Source organism: Rhinichthys klamathensis, unplaced genomic scaffold, assembly GCF_029890125.1.
Source record: "Rhinichthys klamathensis goyatoka isolate OS25496 unplaced genomic scaffold, OSU_Roscu_1.1 h1tg000181l_1, whole genome shotgun sequence".
NCBI lineage: Eukaryota > Metazoa > Chordata > Actinopteri > Cypriniformes > Leuciscidae > Rhinichthys > Rhinichthys klamathensis.
This window is the reverse complement of record NW_026606709.1, coordinates 5,821,390-5,841,478: the sequence shown is the minus strand read 5'-3', so window position 1 is coordinate 5,841,478 and position 20,089 is coordinate 5,821,390. Positions and strand designations below refer to the sequence as shown.

The following is a 20,089-nucleotide window of genomic DNA, read 5'->3' as shown; positions in this document are numbered from 1 at the left end:
TCAGACTTGCAGATTCTAGCAGAATTTGAATATAAGGAAAATAAAAGTTGAATTGGAATGCAAAGAAATAAATGTCATTTAAAAAGAATGACCAAAAAATTGTAAACCTTGTTCAAAAATTGAAAAGCCTTACAGTTTAGATGGATAGATGGAGACAGACAGACAGACAGATATATGATAGATAGATAGATAGAAAGAAAGAAAGAAAGAAAGAAAGAAAGAAAGAAAGAAAGAAAGAAAGAAAGAAAGAAAGAAAGAAAGAAAGAAAGAAAGAAAGAATTTGTACATAATTAGATCATATTTTTGTTTCCTGAGATTTTACCATTTAACCAGACCATTTTAGCCAAGATAAGCTGCAATGTAGACCAACTTGTGAATAGTGTGCTTGTAAATATAGGTGTATGTTTTTTTTTGTTATCAGCAGCAGCAATAACACATCCCTGTGTTGACTGAAAGGTACGACTGTTGTCTGAGCTGCTTACATCTTTACCACATCAGCACCACAGTGAATGACTCATTATATGTGTGTGTTCACTGCACATGGTCTTCGTTAGACACCAGACACACAACAGAGCGAATTAGTCTGTTGTTTTGTTTATTTGTGGGAACAAGGGCTAAACACATAGACCAAACCACATGTGGTGAAATCGATGTTTGTGTTCTGATCCAGATATCAAGACTGTTGAAAGTTCAACAGATTATGAATATGATTCACACAATTCACTTTCACATGTTATGTGGGAATCACAGCTGTACCTTTGTGCTGTCACAATGGAGTAACAGATACCACATGGAAAATGTATGAAGGTTCCCTGTAATTAAGGAACGTTTTCAAAACTTCTTCCTTGAAGAATGAAAGTGACCCTTCGATGTGCGGTTCTCACCCTGAATTCATCATGGAATTTGCTGCACTTATTGACTGATGTGGCTGTGAATCAAATTCCATGTTAAATTCCCAATATGATCAATGTCTTTGCTCATACCCTATTAATGTCTACTTATGCATGCTTCTTAATTTATCGCCACACATGTGTTGGGTGCAATTTTTGCAAACTTAAATGCCTGGTTGACCACAGATCCCGTTATTCTGACTTCAACGGTGGCATTCTTTAGATGTCAGCTTTTGCAATCTGCATGCATCTGCTCTTAGTTATGGTGGTTTGAAACCTCTTTACACAGACCATAGGGCTCCTGACATTTTGATCCATGTTGTTGCATTGTTTTTGTGTTGTAGAGAGTCACTCAGATGTTGTCAGAGAAGGAGCTACAGCACTCCAGGAAGAGTAGAGGAGTGAAAGAGCATTCACACTGAAAGGGATTTGCTGCATCAAAGCAACCAGAAGTCATTCGTTTGGACATGATGTGACAGCCGAGGAAGAATATAATGTTAAAAAATGTTTAGAATATAAATGTCTTCATTGTGTCTTTTCATCAATTCATTGCAACCTTGCTGAATAAAAGTATTAATTTTCTTTCAAATAAATTCATTAACCTCAAACTTTTGAATTGAAGTGTATATAATTGTATTGCAATATTTTAAATCACAGTAAGTAATGAGAATATAAGAATCACGTTTAGGAATAATGGGGCAAAAATATCCTGGCACATTCAGTTAATGGGAATTTTGGGATAATATGTGCTTACTTGTCTTGAAAATATTGTCAAAAATCTTAATACCCTGAAATAGGCCTCATTGTCATTATACAAAATATAATGTTGTATGTATATCTTTTAATTTTAGGGGTGAAATGTGATCTGGACATGTTGTGAGATTCACCAGAGGTGTCGAGAGATGAGAGGACAGGATGTGGAATGACAATGCTGGAAAGAGTATTAGATACACGCACACAGTGACTGATAACTCCCATGGGGCCGTCAGGCATGTCAGTTGGCATTTGTAGTTTGTACCTCCATCATCAGAGGAAGGAAAAGCAAAAACGATCACAGAGTCATGGAGGACACTCACATAAACACTACTGCTAACTAAACTAATACAAACACAGTACGGCTAAACAACCAGCCGTACAAAAGCATGCCAAACTGAGTGAATAATAATATTCAAACTACTAACTAAACAAATACAAACTCAGTACGGATAAACAACCAGCCATACAAAAGCATGCCAATCTGAGTGAATAATTGATATTTGAACAAAAAAGCTCCAGTGCATCCAAAAGCAAAACAGCCTGGAATACCTGTTTGAGTGTGAGCACATCACAAATAAACAGATGGAGTGTATTGCCATCAATAGAAGAGCTCTTTCTGTTCCAAGAGAAGAGAAGAGCATCTTGAGTGTAGTACTGTTTAATAAACAACTCGTGCTTCCAACCTGCTCTTATCCCTCTCTCTCCCCCTCTCTTCGATCTGAAATTCGTGACACAGGAAGATGAGTTATGTTCATTGTGACATCAATATCGTAAACTTCCGATGACAAAATGTAGAAGGCTTAATATGTTGTGTGGTTGTTCTTTGAATGTTCACAGATCTAAAACTTTAATGTGTTGCCTGTCAGTATGAATCCATAAATTACAGGAACAACAGCTGAATGTTTGTGAATGATAAAGTGAAATGATAATATAAAAAGTTATAACCAGTTATAATAACCAGTTTCTTCTGCAGTACCATTGCAGTAGGCTATCTGTCATTGCATTCATTCATTCATTCATTCATTCATTCATTCATTCATTCATTATGTATATAGGCTAGAGGGAAACCCCTGAAGCAGATCTAGGCAGGTGGTGCTGGGGAGGTGGAAGGCTAGAAAGAGAACCGGCATAGCACGCAGCAATAGTGTATTCATTTGATGCGTCAAGGTTATATGATAATGAATACTTGAAATCGTTTGGCTGGGACATTAGGCCTACGTTTCATAAACCAATCCGAATGCGATTAGAGTTTCGTGGCTAAACTATTCATATATATCGTTGTTTTAAGCAGGCCGCATAACTATCCATCTATGTGGCTGAAACTATGGTTGTCACTGCAAATTTTTGTAAGGCAGTGAAATGATAGCATATTGTGAATGATAAAGTGAACAACATGATTAATAATTTCTTTCTATCATGACTAAGAGGGTTGCGGTCCGATAACGAAATATAAAATAAGCTATCACATCTTGCAAACTAAAACAAGTGAGTGGCCCAGAGTTTATCAATTCACAACTTTACTCCCAAACACCCTCAGGGAGGTTAGTGCATCACACAGCTGTGTTGACATCTCCTTAACACTTTCCATCCGCTCCAATAAATTAGAGCGGCAACAAATATAAACAATTTGCATTTATTTTACTTCCCGGATTGGTTCAACAACCTCGGTGTCTATCAGGAAATGCGATAATATGTGATAATATTATGTGGAGGAGTGGACAGTGGCGGGGCGACTTTAAATGGGCTGAGGGAAAGGGGAGGGAGCGTGTGAGGTAGAGTCTGTCTCAGCTCGCGCTCATCTTCAGTCAGTCCATCGCGCGCTTGTTCACTGTATACAAGAGCACCGCAACAGCAACTGCTGGTAGACTAGAATCTTACTAATAGTCGTATTAAAAGGAGGAAAACGCCGAGACTTCTGACATCTCTTTTGTATTTTTGGAGTCGCATAAAACTATTTAAAGCAACATGTGGATTTACAAAATTTTGCTATGTGTGGCTGTTTTGGTTTACTCAGGTAAGTTTTTTTCAGTCAGAGAAGCTTCTTTATAGGTATGATATCATTTTTTTTTTTTCGGTAATACCCGCATCATGTTTTTAAAGTAATAGCTGCATCATGTTTAACAGTATCAGCAACTGTAGTAAAAGGTTTCTGAATATGGCATGGCTATTTTTTTGTATACCAGCGTTTTGGAGATGACCATCTTCGCGAGGTTACCTGATGCTATTTAAGGGTTGTTCCTAATTGGTGGCTTTTGGGCTTCGCCAAATGAACGTACAGCCTAAGTATCTTTGTTTCATGAAAGGAACATATTTAAGTTTTTGAAAGCCGTCATACAGATTAAGCTCACTGATTTAGTGTTACATTTACATATAGAAACCTTTTAAACAAATCAGTTGGTTGACACTAAATGTTCACCCTGTTATTTTCAAATAAACAACAGCCTAATAGACTCATAAACCTTGTGTACACTTTTTGGGTGAATCTAGAGGTTTGTTACACAATCTTTTATTTGATAAAACATATTATATATAATATATTATTTAATAATAAAAATAATGAAACGTGTTATTTCACATGTTTGTATTGTTTCACATGGTTACTACATGTAGGCTATACTATACACTTCATAATTGTTGGTAATATTTCTATGAGAATGCAAATTTGTGCAAGCATGTTAATTTCTACAGCATTGTCAAAATATTGAAAGTCTGAATGAAATCTAAATTTACTCTATTTACTTTGGTTGCGCACATCACTTGATTTGTGGTGAACAATAGCCCATGCAAGTTAATTTACAGAAGAGTCAAAATTGGATAATTTTCTTCCACTCCTCTGTTGATGTCAGTTTGGCATCTTGGGCAGAACATTATTAAACACTCCCCTTCAAGCAAAGGATCAAGCACCTAAAATCAAGCCCCTCCCTTTATTTATTTTTCTCACTCAATATTACTTTTCCCTTGGAAATATGCATCAATATTAAAGTAAAGTTGGTCACAACTTCTGTTTCACATGGTCTTTAAACAATATAAAACAAAGTGTTATTTTACTGAATATTAGCATGGCTGTGATTTGGCCATGCTAAGTAGACCAGTAGCATGGCTGTGAATGTGATGTTGCAACAGCTCTTTATGTTTTAGATAAAAATGGCTTGTTATTTTGTATGTTTTTGTTCCAAAATAAGCCAAATCACGAACTCTAATTTGAAACCCCACAAAACAGACAAGCAGAGTGATGCAAACATTCCATTGCTGTTGAACTGTATATCAGCACTATTGGAACACCGCTCAGCCAATCAAATTTGATGACCAATGCTAAATATACTGTAAATGAGTGTGCTACAAAGGTATCCTCAGATTAAACGTCTTTCATTTTTTCATCTTAACGAATCTCTTAAATTTCATTTTTTAATCTATCTTAAAAGCATTTAAATGCAAGGGGCATGCAGTTCATGACTCAAATTACACATGTATCAAAATCGTCACGGTTCCCAAACATTGTATTAAGTTTCACTACGGAAAAATTCACAGATGTTGACATTCATGGTGAGTGGGCTGTTTCTTCCCAAAACATCTGGATAAATGAGTCACCAACAGTGTGCGTCGAGCCGAAGTGAGAGATTAAGTGTTAGAGTGTGGCACTATGAAACTCTTCTTCTGAAATCAAAACCGCTTTATTGCACAAAGCATATTAATTATTCCGAGTTTAGTCATTTTGTTTCTAATCTGCAATACGATCTGTGACATTGAAGAATCAATGTGGCCTTTAGTTGTTTTGAGTTTAGATCATAGTTTATTAATTTTATAGCAATACATTCTGTATAATGGGGAATAAAACCTTTGTTTAGATGTACTGAGTCATTCAGTTATCCTGTCGCTTTGCATGCATTGGAATATATAGGCCTACATTATGCATTTGGAATGCTTTACTTCTATCAAGCTACTTTGGCTATTTTGATATTGTATAAACATGTTACTGTCTATAATAGGCCTATTATGAGATGACCCTGAGTGTTGTGCACTGAGAAACTGGCAATCTTGCTTGTTGTTCCATACAGACTCATTTTCTTTTGATATTCAGAGCTAATCAAGAGCTGGAGTCTTTTCTAAGAGCATGACTATTGGTCAGTTTTAGAGCTTAGATGGAGAGTAATGTTCCTTGGTTGGTCTACTATCAGTATTGAGGGCTTGTTTCACATCCAAAAACATGTATGATCTTACAATGTGGGTTGTGGCTGTGAAATCTATGCTTTCTAACCATGTGCTTGACAGATAACTCACTTCTTATGACTACAGCTGGCATGTATGGGCTCTTGTGGTGGTTTTAGAAGGTTTGGTGCTGCACACTTGGATCAGAGCCAGTTTCATTTGGCCTTCACAATCCCCTCCGCTACTTCACCAAAGCAGACTGGGATTGATGCCTTTGCATCATGTTATACACTCACCTAAAGGATTATTAGGAACACCTGTTCAATTTCTCATTAATGCAATTATCTAATCAACCAATCACATGGCAGTTGCTTCAATGCATTTAGGGGTGTGGTCCTGGTCAAGACAATCTCCTGAACTCCAAACTGAATGTCAGAATGGGAAAGAAAGGTGATTTAAGCAATTTTGAGCGTGGCATGGTTGTTGGTGCCAGACGGGCCGGTTTGAGTATTTCACAATCTGCTCAGTTACTGGGATTTTCACACACAACCATTTCTAGGGTTTACAAAGAATGGTGTGAAAAGGGAAAAACATCCAGTATGTGGCAGTCCTGTGGGCGAAAATGCCTTGTTGATGCAAGAGGTCAGAGGAGAATGGGCCGACTGATTCAAGCTGATAGAAGAGCAACTGAAATATCCACTCGTTACAACCAAGGTATGCAGCAAAGCATTTGTGAAGCCACAACACGCACAACCTTGAGGCGGATGGGCTACAACAGCAGAAGACCCCACCGGGTACCACTCATCTCCACTACAAATAGGAAAAAGAGGCTACAATTTGCAAGAGCTCACCAAAATTGGACAGTTGAAGACTGGAAAAATGTTGCCTGGTCTGATGAGTCTCGATTTCTGTTGAGACATTCAGATGGTAGAGTCAGAATTTGGCGTAAACAGAATGAGAACATGGATCCATCATGCCTTGTTACCACTGTGCAGGCTGGTGGTGGTGTAACGGTGTGGGGGATGTTTTCTTGGCACACTTTAGGCCCCTTAGTGCCAATTGGGCATCGTTTAAATGCCACGGCCTACCTGAGCATTGTTTCTGACCATGTCCATCCCTTTATGGCCACCATGTACCCATCCTCTGATGGCTACTTCCAGCAGGATATTGCACCATGTCACAAAGCTCGAATCATTTCAAATTGGTTTCTTGAACATGACAATGAGTTCACTGTACTAAAATGGCCCCCACAGTCACCAGATCTCAACCCAATAGAGCATCTTTGGGATGTGGTGGAACAGGAGCTTCGTGCCCTGGATGTGCATCCCACAAATCTCCATCAAGGATGCTATCCTATCAATATGGGCCAACATTTCTAAAGAATGCTTTCAGCACCTTGTTGAATCAATGCCACGTAGAATTAAGGCAGTTCTGAAGGTGAAAGGGGGTCAAACACAGTATTAGTATGGTGTTCCTAATAATCCTTTAGGTGAGTGTACACTCAGAAATAATCTTGAAATACAATGAAAGCCCTATCAAAAAGCTAATTTATTGCTTCACTGCCACTGCAAATGATCCAGGATGCCCATGGAGGATCCTAATTGCCCAACGCATTCTCATCCCAAAGCGTAATATTTTGACTCTTTTGCCAAAGCGTCTATATCCAACGCATATGGCACCCTTTAGCGTCAATATAACACGCTTCGGTTTTGGGTAGGTTTAGGTCTGGGGTAGTGTTAGGGTTAGACCACTAGGAGGCGCCATATATCTGCGTCTCATATGACGCTAAAGGGTGCCATGTGCGTTGGATATAGACGCTTTGGCAAAAGAGTCAGTATATTACGCCTTGGGATGAGAACGGGCTCAATTGCCACACAATTCAGTAGTCGAATTGAGTAGGTTGTTGCAGTTCTCAAATAATTGAGATGCAACTTCTCAGAGAGCTTTAGCATGCTAACAGTCACACTGGTAAAGCTGACTTAGTTTAGTCTGATCAGGGTCATGCGGACGTATAAATTACAGAAGGTTTCCTTAAAAGGAAAGTTCACCAAAAAGTGAAAAATGTGTCATCATTTACTCACCCTCCTGTATTTCTAAATCTCTGACATTTTCGTTCTGTGGAACACAAAAGGGATTTTTGGAAAACTGTGTTTGTTTGTTTGTTTGTTTATTTATTTTGTCCATGCAATGAAAGTCGTTCGTCAGAATGTCTTCTATGTTCTGCATTAAGAAATAAATGCATTCAGGTTTAACATATTTTGAAGGTGAGTAAATTATGGTAAAATGTTCATTTTTTTGGTGAATTATTCCTTTAACGCAGACTTGATGACTAGTTATTCAGACATCCAACTGTCTAGTCGATTATGAAAACATTTAGATTTTCCCATTCTTACTGTCATCTAAGCAGGTTGTTGAAAACAATTGCATCATCTTAGTTCCTTTGTTTCTCCATATTTTAAATTCTATTTTATGGCCACTCTGGTCTCCAATGAGGCCTTAACTGATAAAGAGGAAGAACATAACGTACCATCTGTCATTAAATTCATGTTAGGATTCGACTACTGCTTCTCCCCATCCTAACATGTATGCTCTGTGTGGCAGAAACTAAGAGGCATGCCCTGCAAGACTACCAGAAGACCGATGCCGTACGCCTGGCCACGCCACCTGATGTGTCCTACATGTCCAAAGGCCGCAAGATGAGTGTGGGAAAGTGTGCACGTCGCTGTAGCCGCAACAGGAAGCTTCAGTTCACCTGCAGGTACAGAGGTCTACAAAGGTTAAAGCACAGAGACACCCCACCTTACACGTAATCATAAACAGCCAAAGCAGGAGTTCTGAAGAGTGTCTAAATAAAAGAAGCACACTCCCAAATTGCTGTTTCCAAGCACGCTGATTTGAAATAGCATTGGATTGGCTAATTGTGTACAACACAGTTTGAGAGGAAGCAGCAGGAATCTGTTTCATCAGTGGAAATCGAACATCAGCAGTCCTAGTATTTCCTATTTTGACGTTTCAGGTCGATGACCTCTGGTTACTTCTGCATAGAAAGAAAATGCAGCTCTTAGTAGATAGAAATTGCATAAGCTTGCATGACATGTGATATTTAGCTCTTGCAATGCTTTCATTTTTTTTTTGGAGGCATCACCTGACTTCAAAATACACAAATTGAACAACAGCAGCAATTTTATGCATTGCTTTACATGATAATAATATCTACTGATGAGATTACGTGTCTCAATTCAAGGTTCACAATCATAATTGTTGTCACCATAGTCTTGTTTTCATATGCTTAACATAATTTAATATGATTAACATATGCCATGTGTCTTTGCAGAGCATTCAGCTTTGATCAGAAAAGTGCAAAGTGTCGTTTACTGTCATACGACAGCCTCACCATTGGTGTCCGCATGGAGAATGACTTCAACTTCGACCTATATGAAAAGAAAGGTAAACTGCTTTATTGCCACTAGGTTTGACATCATTAAGACTACAGAGTAGTACAGAGAGTAGTTCTACTAGGAATGCACAATATATCAACTACATGTCAACTAACTCTCGTTAGAGTATTAGTATGTAGTAGACTGTTACACTCTAAAAACTTTTACTATGATTTACTCAGTTTTTTTGGTGAACATTTTTTACACTTAAAAATATTGATTACATTTAAACGCAATGAAATGAATTACATATACCATATGAACTGAGTAAATGTAAGTAAAAATATTACTTGAGTAACTGTATTTGGTACATTAAAAAAATAAAATTGAGTAGAAATAATTGAGGAAAACATAAAATATGTTTTATTATACGTAATAAACGTAATATTAATTGTTTTTATTTATGAGTAATATTAACTTTTAATTTCCTGTAAACCTTTGTACAATACTCCACACAACCAGGCAACGTTATACATGACATCGGCCTTTATTGTCGATGAGTACAGCAATACAGCATTATGTTGTTGTAACGTGTATACACCATTGCCTACATTTAAACTCGTATGACAAAAATAAAAACAAAAAATTTAAAAAGTAATTCAAGTGTAATCAACCGGTCTATTATCCAATTTCCACCGTATCAGCGCTGGTTCTCGTGCCTGAGATGGACACGTGCTCTACGGGTGAACTTCCAACTTCAGATCGCTGTCCTGCGTTTCACTCATAGCCGAAAGATGCTGCGACGCGACTGACTCCATAACCTGCCAATAAACAAACTGTGCAGAGTTCTGAGGACATTTTATCATCTACATTTGTTATATTCATTATCTTTAGGAATAAAGTCGTGTGTTTTATGCAAGGCATCAGGCATTTCAATCAGCGAAAAGACAGACATGACATGACACTCGTTTAGGTGACTCACATTGCGTCCCAGTATGTTGTTTTGCATTAAATAAAATGATTTAAAGCACAGTAATGATTTTATAGATAAAATAAAACATACGCACACCTGAATTTCACAGAGGAAATGCACCAATTCTGCGACGCTGAGAAGAGAAGAAGAGAAAGTTCTGGAGACCGGAGAGAATTCAAACAGCCGTTGAGTTGTCATCACGTCAGAGGGTGGGGGGAGGGGTGCATTGTTTTAATTGAGTAAACCTACTCAATTTCTTAAGAGTGTGTTAAATATATTAATGATATTGATTTGAATTAAGTAATATTTGTGGTTCTTGAAACAGATCAGTTTAATTCTCCATTCTCGAATATTTTGATAGAAATTTCACAAATATATTAAGTGTATTATAAATAAATAATTGGTTAGTCAAATACTAAATTATTTTAGACTAAATTAACTGTTGGGTTTTTAGTTAATTATTTTGGTATGTTTAACTCAAACAATCAAGTATTGAGAACGTCGTACTTAGAAAACATGCCGTAATGTACCCTGAGTGTAAACCTTAGACTCATTCATCGTGAAGCGTGCAAGCGATTTGCAAAGATATAAATATTAATATAAAGGTTAATAAAACGTTATACTCACTTCAGTTGTTCTAGAGGTTCAGCAGGAACACGAATAGCTGGTACCTATCCTTTATTCAGGAGTAGCTTCTTAGCAAAACCAGCTTTATACTGACCCTCGTTTATAAAGCAGTCTGCTGAGAAATGATTCGCGCAAATATGAGAGCATTGACGTTGCTCGTGGGGAATATTCCCTTCGAAAACAAACTCAGCCACTGCGTCTTAAGCGGTTCGGATTTAGGAACATTAAAATGACTGCTGTGTTCGTTATTGCACGAACAGAACACCAATCGCTTAGACGCCATTCTGCTCATAGACAGTGCTCCAGCATATCAACAATGACCGTGCCGGTCCGCGCAGACTATGATTGATAGCTGGCTCACGAGCGAGGGCGGTTCTGTGTTGAAACCCGGCTGTCAATCAACAATCGCGGGAGGGGCGTCCGACCGTGTGACGTCACACGGTCGAACGGCTCGATTTGAGGTAGGGGAAAACATACAAGGAGATTAAAACAAAACCACTGGATGGATTTTTATCATTATATGATGGTTGTGTACAGGCACTGCCAACACACATTTCAGTACAATCAACTTGAAAAAGTGCATGTACCATTATATGACCCCTTTAATATAATTAAAGGTTAATCAAATTTTACACTCACTTCTTCTGTAGGTGCAGCAGGGACATGAATAGTTGGTACCGATTCTTTTTTCAGGAGCAGCTTCTTAGCAAAACCAGCTTTATACTGACCCTCGTTTATAAAGCAGTCTGGTGAGAAAAGATTTGCGAATCGAGCAAACATGACAGCATTGACGTTGCTCGTGGGGAATATTCCCTTCGAAAACAAAACTCAGCCACTGTGTCTTCAGCGGTTCGGATTTAGGAACATCAAAATGACTGCTGTGTTCGTTATTACACCCAAGAACAGAACACCACAATCGCTTGGTGTATTCTGCTCCAGTGTATCAACAATGGCTGACTGATGACAGCTCGCTCAGGGTGGGGATGTGTTGAAACGCTGCTGTCAATCAACAATCGTGGGAGGGGCGTACGACCGTGTGACGTCACATGGTCGAACGGCTCAATTTGAGGCAGGGAAAAACATATAAGGAGATTAAAACAAAAACACTGGATAGATTTTTATCATTATTTGACGGTTGTGTACAGGCACTGCCAACACACATTTCAGTACAATCAACTTGAAAAAGTTGACCATTATATGACCCCTTTAAGTTAATAAAGTAAATTACTACTGTGATATTTACTAAGCCACTGAATTAATGTTAGGTTAGGGTTAGTAGATGAAGTTGACAGGTAGTTTAAAAAAAAATTGTAGTTATTGATTAGTGAAGTACCACTTTCATCTGTGCGCTATTACTTACTAGTTCGTTAATCAGAGTTTATTGTTAATTAATAGTAGTTACTAGATTGTTAATATTGTGTTACTCATTGGTTCTTGTGTAGTTATTCATTAACGAAGGAACCGTATTCTAAAGTGTTACCCTCTAAGGAGAGTTAGTTGACATGTAGTTGTAAAGTTACTTTGTCTAAAGTGGACCATCAAAATAAAGTATTACTGAGCAAGGTAATTTCACTGCTTTTTCATTCACAATTCAAAAACTATATTCATTTTATATACCAGGTTTCAAAAGTACTGAACTGTTTTCAATCATATTCACTGTGTATTTTTATTTTTTAAATGTCTAATGTCACTATTGTTTAAATGTCTAAATGTTTAAATGTCTAATGTCTAATGTCTAATGTCACATGCATAATGTAACATTTTAGATTGCTTTAGTTTCAATGCTTTTCAAACTAAGCCAAAACAGTCAAGCATAAAATATCAACTCCATGATCTCACCAAAATGTGTGATGCATTGATACATTTTTTAAACCCTTTTAAATCTCAATACCAATACATATAGAGTTAAAGCTTATGCTGGCATGATCTGCCACTGAGGGGTTTCATAATATGAAGAGCTGTTCTTAAACCTTAGCCAAGTATTGGACTCTTAAGGATTCATTAAGTTTCAGTGTGAATAAATGTGAGATCAGCATCATCAGTGTGATGATGACACACTCATGCAAACACACACATACTCTATCTATCCGCCATCATGATGAAGATGACGCAGCAAAATAAATCTCACTCTGTCCCTGGAAATAAATACCCATCTGTTCACTTCTTCCTCTTATACTGCAGATTATCTGAAGTATAAAACACTTGCCTTTAAGACTTGACATTTATCGAATCAACTCGTGTTATTGTAGCTCTTTTCCCCAAAACACAAAGATCAGGCTGGGATTTCTGTTGACTTTGCGTGTCGATATGTATTACTGCTGACAATAAAGTGCCAAAGTGACATTTAGAGACTTTTAGACTTTTTTGAAAGAAATTAATTCTTTAATTCAGCAAGTGTACATTACATTGATAAAAAGTAACAGTAAAGACATTTACAAAAGATTTTAATTTCAAATAACTTTATATAACTTTATATTCATCAAAGTATCCTGAAAAAAACAAAAAACTATTCAACAAAACTATTAAGTATAGTATTAATTAACTATTAAGCCAATTCCTATGGAAGCCCATTCCCGCCACATAAGAATTTTTTTTGCATAAAACTAAACTAAACTAAATCAAAATTATGACTTTAAAAGTCAAAGTGAAGTTGGTCAATGAAAGCTGGCACCGCATGCAGCCACATCCGGTTTGTTCTTTCTGCGCCAAAGCTTGTTCTTGCTTAAAATCCTTCCAAGAGTGCGTTTGCTCTCAGCTATTCCATGCCGTTCCGCTTATCAGGCAAGAATTTCATCATTTAAATTAATTTAAATTCCACGTTTAAAATACTCCTAATGTGTTCTCAATTCATCCTGTGTCAGGTCACGTCAGATCAATGAGCAGCAAGTCATAATCACGTCAGATCAATGAGTAGCAAGTCATCATTTCGATTTAGTTATGTCATAATTTCAATTTTTTAATCTCATAATCAAATGTTTGGAAGCCCGTTCCCGCAAAAAAAAAAAATTGAGAATAAAAAGTCCAAATTTTGACATACCAAGTCAATATTATGACAAACTTTACCAAAATTATGAGATTAAAAAGTTGGAATTATGACATAACTAAGTCAAAATTATGACTTGCTGCTCATTGATCTGACGTGATCTGACACAGGATGAATTGCGAACACATTAGGAGTATTTTAAACGTGGTTTTAGCTAATAATGATGAAATTCTTGCCTTATAAGCGGAACGGCATGGAATAGCTTTGAGCAAACGCACTCTTGAAATGATTTTAAGCAAGAACAAGCTTTAGCGCAGGAAGAACAAAACGGATGTGGCTGCATGAGGTGGCAGCTTTCATTGAGTCATAATTCATCATTTTGATTTAGCAAGTCATAATTTCAACTTTTTATGTCCTAATTATGACTTAAGTACGTCATAATTTCGAATTTTTTAATACTCATTTTTTCCCCCTTATGTGGTGGGAATTGGCTTCCATAATTAAGCTGTGATGATAATAAGAATGTTTCTTGAGCACCAAATTAGCATATTATAATTATTTCTGAAGGATCAAGTGACACTGAAGACTGGAATAATGGCTGCTGAACATTCATGTTTACCATCACAGCAGTGATTTACATTTTATAATTAATTAAATTCGAAAACAGTTCATTGAAATTGTAATACTGTTTCACAGTATTACTGTGTTTACTGTTTTATTTTAGGTCCAATAAATGCATTATTGATGAGCATAAGAGACTTGGTTAAATATTTTAAATTCAAAATTGCATTTTAAAATCACTGACTTCAGAGACTACAGAAGGATACACTATTGTCTAACAAGTACGGAGTAGATAATAGGTTTGTCTGAAAAAAAATGTCACAAAAAAAAGTCTGTTTGGTGAAAACGAATGAGATATTTGCTTCCAGAACCCGAGTGTCACACATAAAGATTGTTGCATAACCTGAGGTGTGTCTGCGTGCCCGGTGTCTTATAGACTTCATGAGAGAATGCATCATTGGTAATGGACTCAACTACAAAGGAAAGAGATCAGTGACCAGGAGTGGAGTCCAGTGCCAACTCTGGAATTCCAAAACACCACATGAACACAAGTAAGTGCTTACTCACTCTCTTTACTTCCCATTCTTGGTTCGGTCTCTCTCTACGGGCGGTTAAACTCTTTAATTACCCACTATGTGCATTTCTGTGGCTATAATAAGTCTTGTGGAGAGCAGATAGCGGTTAACATCTCCTTGGTATGTTTCAGTTTATTTATTTATGCACATATTACACTACTAGATAGCTAATGGCAAAACAGACACGATGGGTTATAAAAATCCACATTAGCCTCTAATGATGATGAATGTGCAATGTGTGCTGTCTTAATGGCTTTGATTCGCGAGAGTGTTCTCGCTGAGTCTAAGTGTGACAGTAAGTGCAACTCGATGATTCTCAGAAGTGGAGCTCCGATAGAGACAATTAGGTCAATGGCAGGAATGCCAACAAACAGCCAGTAGGTTCAAACAATTGCTTCCGTTCTTGCATGACCAAAAATAGACGTTTGTGTACAGTTATTCCTATGTGTAAATATTCAATGCAAGTTTACCCAAAATATACATTTTTTGTATACATTAACATCTAAAAATAAACATTAAGAAGCCATATGCAGGGTTTGTGCCTAAGTAGGAGTTTGACAGAAAGCAGCACAAAGCTAAGATAAGATACCTAATGCAGAACACGTCTTTGATACAAGTTCATTACTGCTGCAGGAATTCATTAGGGACACCACATGGTGCTTTCGGTTTACTTCCTGTACAGCAAGTCGATCCGATAGATCTGCCGTATTTTTGGTAGTAGGCCTGTCTAAAAGTTTAATGCACATTCTTTTTTTTTTAATCCTGAAAATGTGATTACCTTTCAGAGACCTTGACCCCACCACCAACTTCCCAACTCTGGATATCTCCCTCTCTCTCCTCTTTTTCCTTCAGCTTTTTTTATCTCTCTAATGGACATCAGCTCAGTTTTAAAGCCAGCTTTTGATATGCTTGCCTCTAAAACATCACAGGCATGTTTTATCGGCTCAAGAAGCCAATGGACCTGAACGTTTTGAAATACCGAACAGACCTGTAGGTCAGCTAATTTGTCACAGATTGCATTCTTATCTGTATTCATCAATCATTTTGAACATGGCTAATTTGTGCTGCGAATTACACAGAAGATAATTACCGTTTGGCTTAAGGCAATGATTTATTAATGGTTTACAAATATTTGCATGGCAAGGGTAAAATACTTTTTGCAACTATTTGAATATAGCAGCATCTCAGAGTATTAGCTCTATATAAAGTTGTACCCCTAAAGAAATAAATAGTAACTTTGAGAAATAGCTTTAAAATAATGACCACTTACAGTAGATGAAGATTCTATTCATATTGGTGGCCCAACAAAAGCTGTTCTATGTGGGGTGTCACCACATAATGGTGGTCACCATGTCACATGACTAGCCATATACTCCTAATCCATTGGATTTAGATACTTTTGGTTTTAGAATAAATGGATTAATGGATGACAAAAAAAGTCTGTAAATGTAGTGTGTAGTTGTTTTGTAGTGATGATGGTGCTTTCAGAGCTTTCAAATAACCAAGAATAAAACCTCTTAAAACAACAACGTCATAATAAGAGTAGCCTGTTTTTTTTTTTTTTTTTTTTACCTTCTCTGGCCAAAAGCTTTATACTACCCCATTTTCTTGCCAAAATCGTTATTTGTCTACATGCATTTGTTGTTTTAAGGTCAAACCTCTGTACTTTTTCCATTATGTGAAAAAAATGAAGAGGTAACAATTTCCCCTGGGCCAAATATAAGTTATTGCATCACAATGAAATGTAGAATAGCAGCTGCATTCTGATGTTAAAGATAACGATAGTCGTGCCATTTTAAGTAATGTAAATATACATTATTGTGATATTCTGTTGTATTTGGCTGGAAGTAAAAAAATGTGTCATGTGACACCAAATAAAATTCTTAGCTCAGTTGTAGTGATGTTTCTTTATTCAGTAAGACAAAGCAGCTAATAATTGCAAAGGATTGTTGACGTCACTATATGACTGGTTTAATACGATCATCAATCTTCACTCTATACAGCTAAAAATGTCAAGTCACGTGTCAAAGAGTAACTGTAATTGTTTAAAGAATTTGAAAAATGTTGCTTGTGTGTATGATTTTATAAACATCACCTCTGTTTCTGCCCTCACTCCATCAGTTTCTTACCCCAGAGGCATAAGCACCGAGATCTACGGGAGAATTTATGTCGTAACCCAGACAACACCACAACAGGTCCTTGGTGCTTTACCACGGACCCCAGAATACGCCACCAGGACTGCAGTATCCCACAATGCTCGGAGGGTGAGTTCAAGACCCGCATTTTTTAGCATGTTGTTAAGATCTAAACATGTGCGATTACTGAAGTATTTTTTTCATGATAAAATTCTGTGAATCAGGAGACTTCAAAAGTCTCCATTCACTCTTAGTTTACTGTCTTTGAGACACAGTTGAGATGTTAGAACGATTGATCGTTTTGATTGATCTCTCCTCTTGTTTGCAGTTTAAACTGAAGGATGTTTAGTTGATTTTCAGCCTTTTAAAAACACCTTTTTCATGTGAATTGCTAATTTATTGGATTTAAAGCTTTATAAACTGTAGAAGAATGAAAGCGCTCGATTCTTAGAGTGACTGGGGATTTTCGTTAATAGGATATCACATCGAGTTGCATGCATAAAGAGGGGTTTTCTGCAGAGATAGTAATCAGGCTAACAAAGAGAGCCTCTTGTCTATTCTAATAGTTGCATGGTGAAATATGTCCGGGAGGGTTTGTTAATAAATTAGTTTCCCGTAATCAAAAACACACACACATGCAAAGAAGGAAAATCATGCTTTCATGAGAGTGGCTGACAATAACATCTGTTTCTACTACAGCAATCTGCTCCTTATATTGTGTGTACTGTACAACTAATAACAGGACTTAGAGAGATGACTCTAGCTGAGGTGACCTCCATCTGCTGTGATATTTGGTTTTGGTCCTACAGTGACTAAGCTTTTTACAAAGTACTGTAATAATTACATGTTGCTTTAACCTTTGATCGTATGAAATCTGTTAGAAGCTGCAACGTACCCCTGGGGATAAATGCAAGGCCTAATGGGTGGTATGTCTGCCTAGTAAATTGAAGCATCAGATGATTTATTTTTTAGACATTCTAAGGGTCACACGTGGCTCTGTAATTGCTTGTCTTCTTGATAAATATAAGAATCCCTGCAGTCGTTAATTGTTAGTGATTAGCCTATGCATAGTTAACATGTGCACTAATTTACTACCATAGATCTGCCACGGTTCTTCGTTCTTCTAACCGTTCAACATGACAACAAGGGTTGAACCCTGTTGAGTTATCCTCTACAAGCATGCTAATGTCACTCAGCTGGGGTCTTTTGGGCCTCGTCTTGGTTAACATTCTTACCAGGAATGCTCCTTATCCATAGTGGAATGTATGACGTGTAATGGAGAAATTTACCGTGGACCCATGGACCACACGGAGAGCGGCCGGGAGTGCCAGCGCTGGGACCTTGAGGAACCACATAAACACCTTTTCCACCCTAAAAGGTATGAGATCCACCAGAAAGTGCAAACAGTAAGGAACGACATCAATCAGATCAGACTGTCTTCAGGTCATGATTTTCAGTCGATATGAGAAGCTTTGCCGATTTGGCAAAAAAACAACTTTTTTTGCCCTTTGTGTATTATTGTGATACCTCAAATCATGCAGTTTGTTGCAAAAAGGTTGGCAATTACTTTTCTAAACTATCAAAATTATGATTTTTCACTATGGTGAAAAAAATCCATAGACTAACATTGACGGAGGGACACGAGGAATGTAGAATATTATGGATACTTGGGGGTGGTCTGTTTTGAGTTAAGACATAGAAACCCCCTAGAACTCCCCAGAAACACACTAACAACCACACAGAACACCTTAGTAACCCCATAGCAACACCCTCGAACCACTCAGAACACTTTAGCATCGTGGTGGTGAGTTTTTCAGGATTTTGTAAAACTTTAGTTGAAGGTAAAATCATTTTTGAAGTTTCAAAGAAAGGAATCAGATATCAGTTGATAATGTTATACTGAATAAATCTGGGGTCATATAAGTGGATAATTTGCCTCGTGGTATTGAAAGGTACTGTGTAAAACAAAGCTATGCTTTAATCTGTCTGAAATCACAATGTGAGCAGGCATATTAAAGTGATGGCTAACAGCAGTCATGAAAAATTACACTTTGTTTTGAAAAAAAATATTATTTACGGTTTCATAATTTCTTTGGACCATACTCATGTTGAACAAAAATAAGTTCCCTGCACATCTTTTCTAAATTACACATCTATTTTGTTTAGCATAGCAACTAAAACAGTTGACCACAATGCTACCTGATGTATAGTACATGTATGCACTTTTCAGCCAATAAATGCCATTTTTGTTTTGTATGACCTTCCCAGTGCCCTAGTTACATCTTTACTAGTTCTGGGAAACAACAATATCGTTAATCTTGAAATAAATGTCCGTTTGGTTTGTTTGAATACTCTCCCTTCAGAGTCTCTAAACACACAAAGTTTTTTTTTTTTTTATATCTCAGATTGCATGCATGGAAAATGCTCTTGACGTTATCCTAATCCGGAATGGCATTTGTGAGGAACTTATAAAAATATTTGATAAATCAATAAATTGTTTTCCCACTTGACCTCATGGGAACTGGGCCATGCTCCCGTTTGCTATACATCACATCACTAAATCAAATGACTGCTTTGTGTGAACCTACCAAAGAGGCAAATTGTCTATGATGTCTTGAGCCTTTTTTTGTTTGTTTTAGAAGTACAAGCAGTTATAAAAACCCATTGAACACCACAAGGCAGACTACATGACCAGTCTGCAACATAAAGTTTCACATTGTAGCCAACTTTAGTGTAAATATAACACTATAAATCAGTCATATATTCATTTATTGACTTTAAGTTATTAAAAAAATATATATATATTAGAAACAAATATTGGAAATGGCATGCACAATTACTAGGGGTGTGACGAGACACTTATCTCACAAGACGAGACGAGACACGAGATTGGGTTCACGAGAACGAGATGAGACGAGATTTTTGCACAATATTTTATAGAAATCCTCAATGATATTTCATGACTGGAAAAATAGTCTGCAGGTGCATTTTGAAATGTTTTAACTAACAATTTTGTAATGAATGTAATTGCAGTTCTACTTTACGAGAATGAATTATCAAATGCAT

The 20,089-nt window shown here is 37.0% G+C and overlaps 1 protein-coding gene across 1 annotated transcript in view; it reads left to right on the top strand.

Annotated features, from left to right (window-relative positions):
* The first annotated feature begins 3,433 nt into the window (after positions 1-3,433).
* The window catches only part of LOC130094859 (hepatocyte growth factor), a 35,549-nt gene continuing 18,893 nt past the window's right edge, over positions 3,434-20,089 (top strand). Inside the window, exons 1-6 of the mRNA XM_056261389.1 lie at positions 3,434-3,660; positions 8,394-8,550; positions 9,127-9,239; positions 14,750-14,864; positions 17,010-17,152; positions 18,281-18,401. Of these exons, the coding sequence (XP_056117364.1) occupies positions 3,612-3,660; positions 8,394-8,550; positions 9,127-9,239; positions 14,750-14,864; positions 17,010-17,152; positions 18,281-18,401 (698 nt within the window). The 5' untranslated portion in view covers positions 3,434-3,611. The remainder of the gene's footprint in view (positions 3,661-8,393; positions 8,551-9,126; positions 9,240-14,749; positions 14,865-17,009; positions 17,153-18,280; positions 18,402-20,089) is intronic.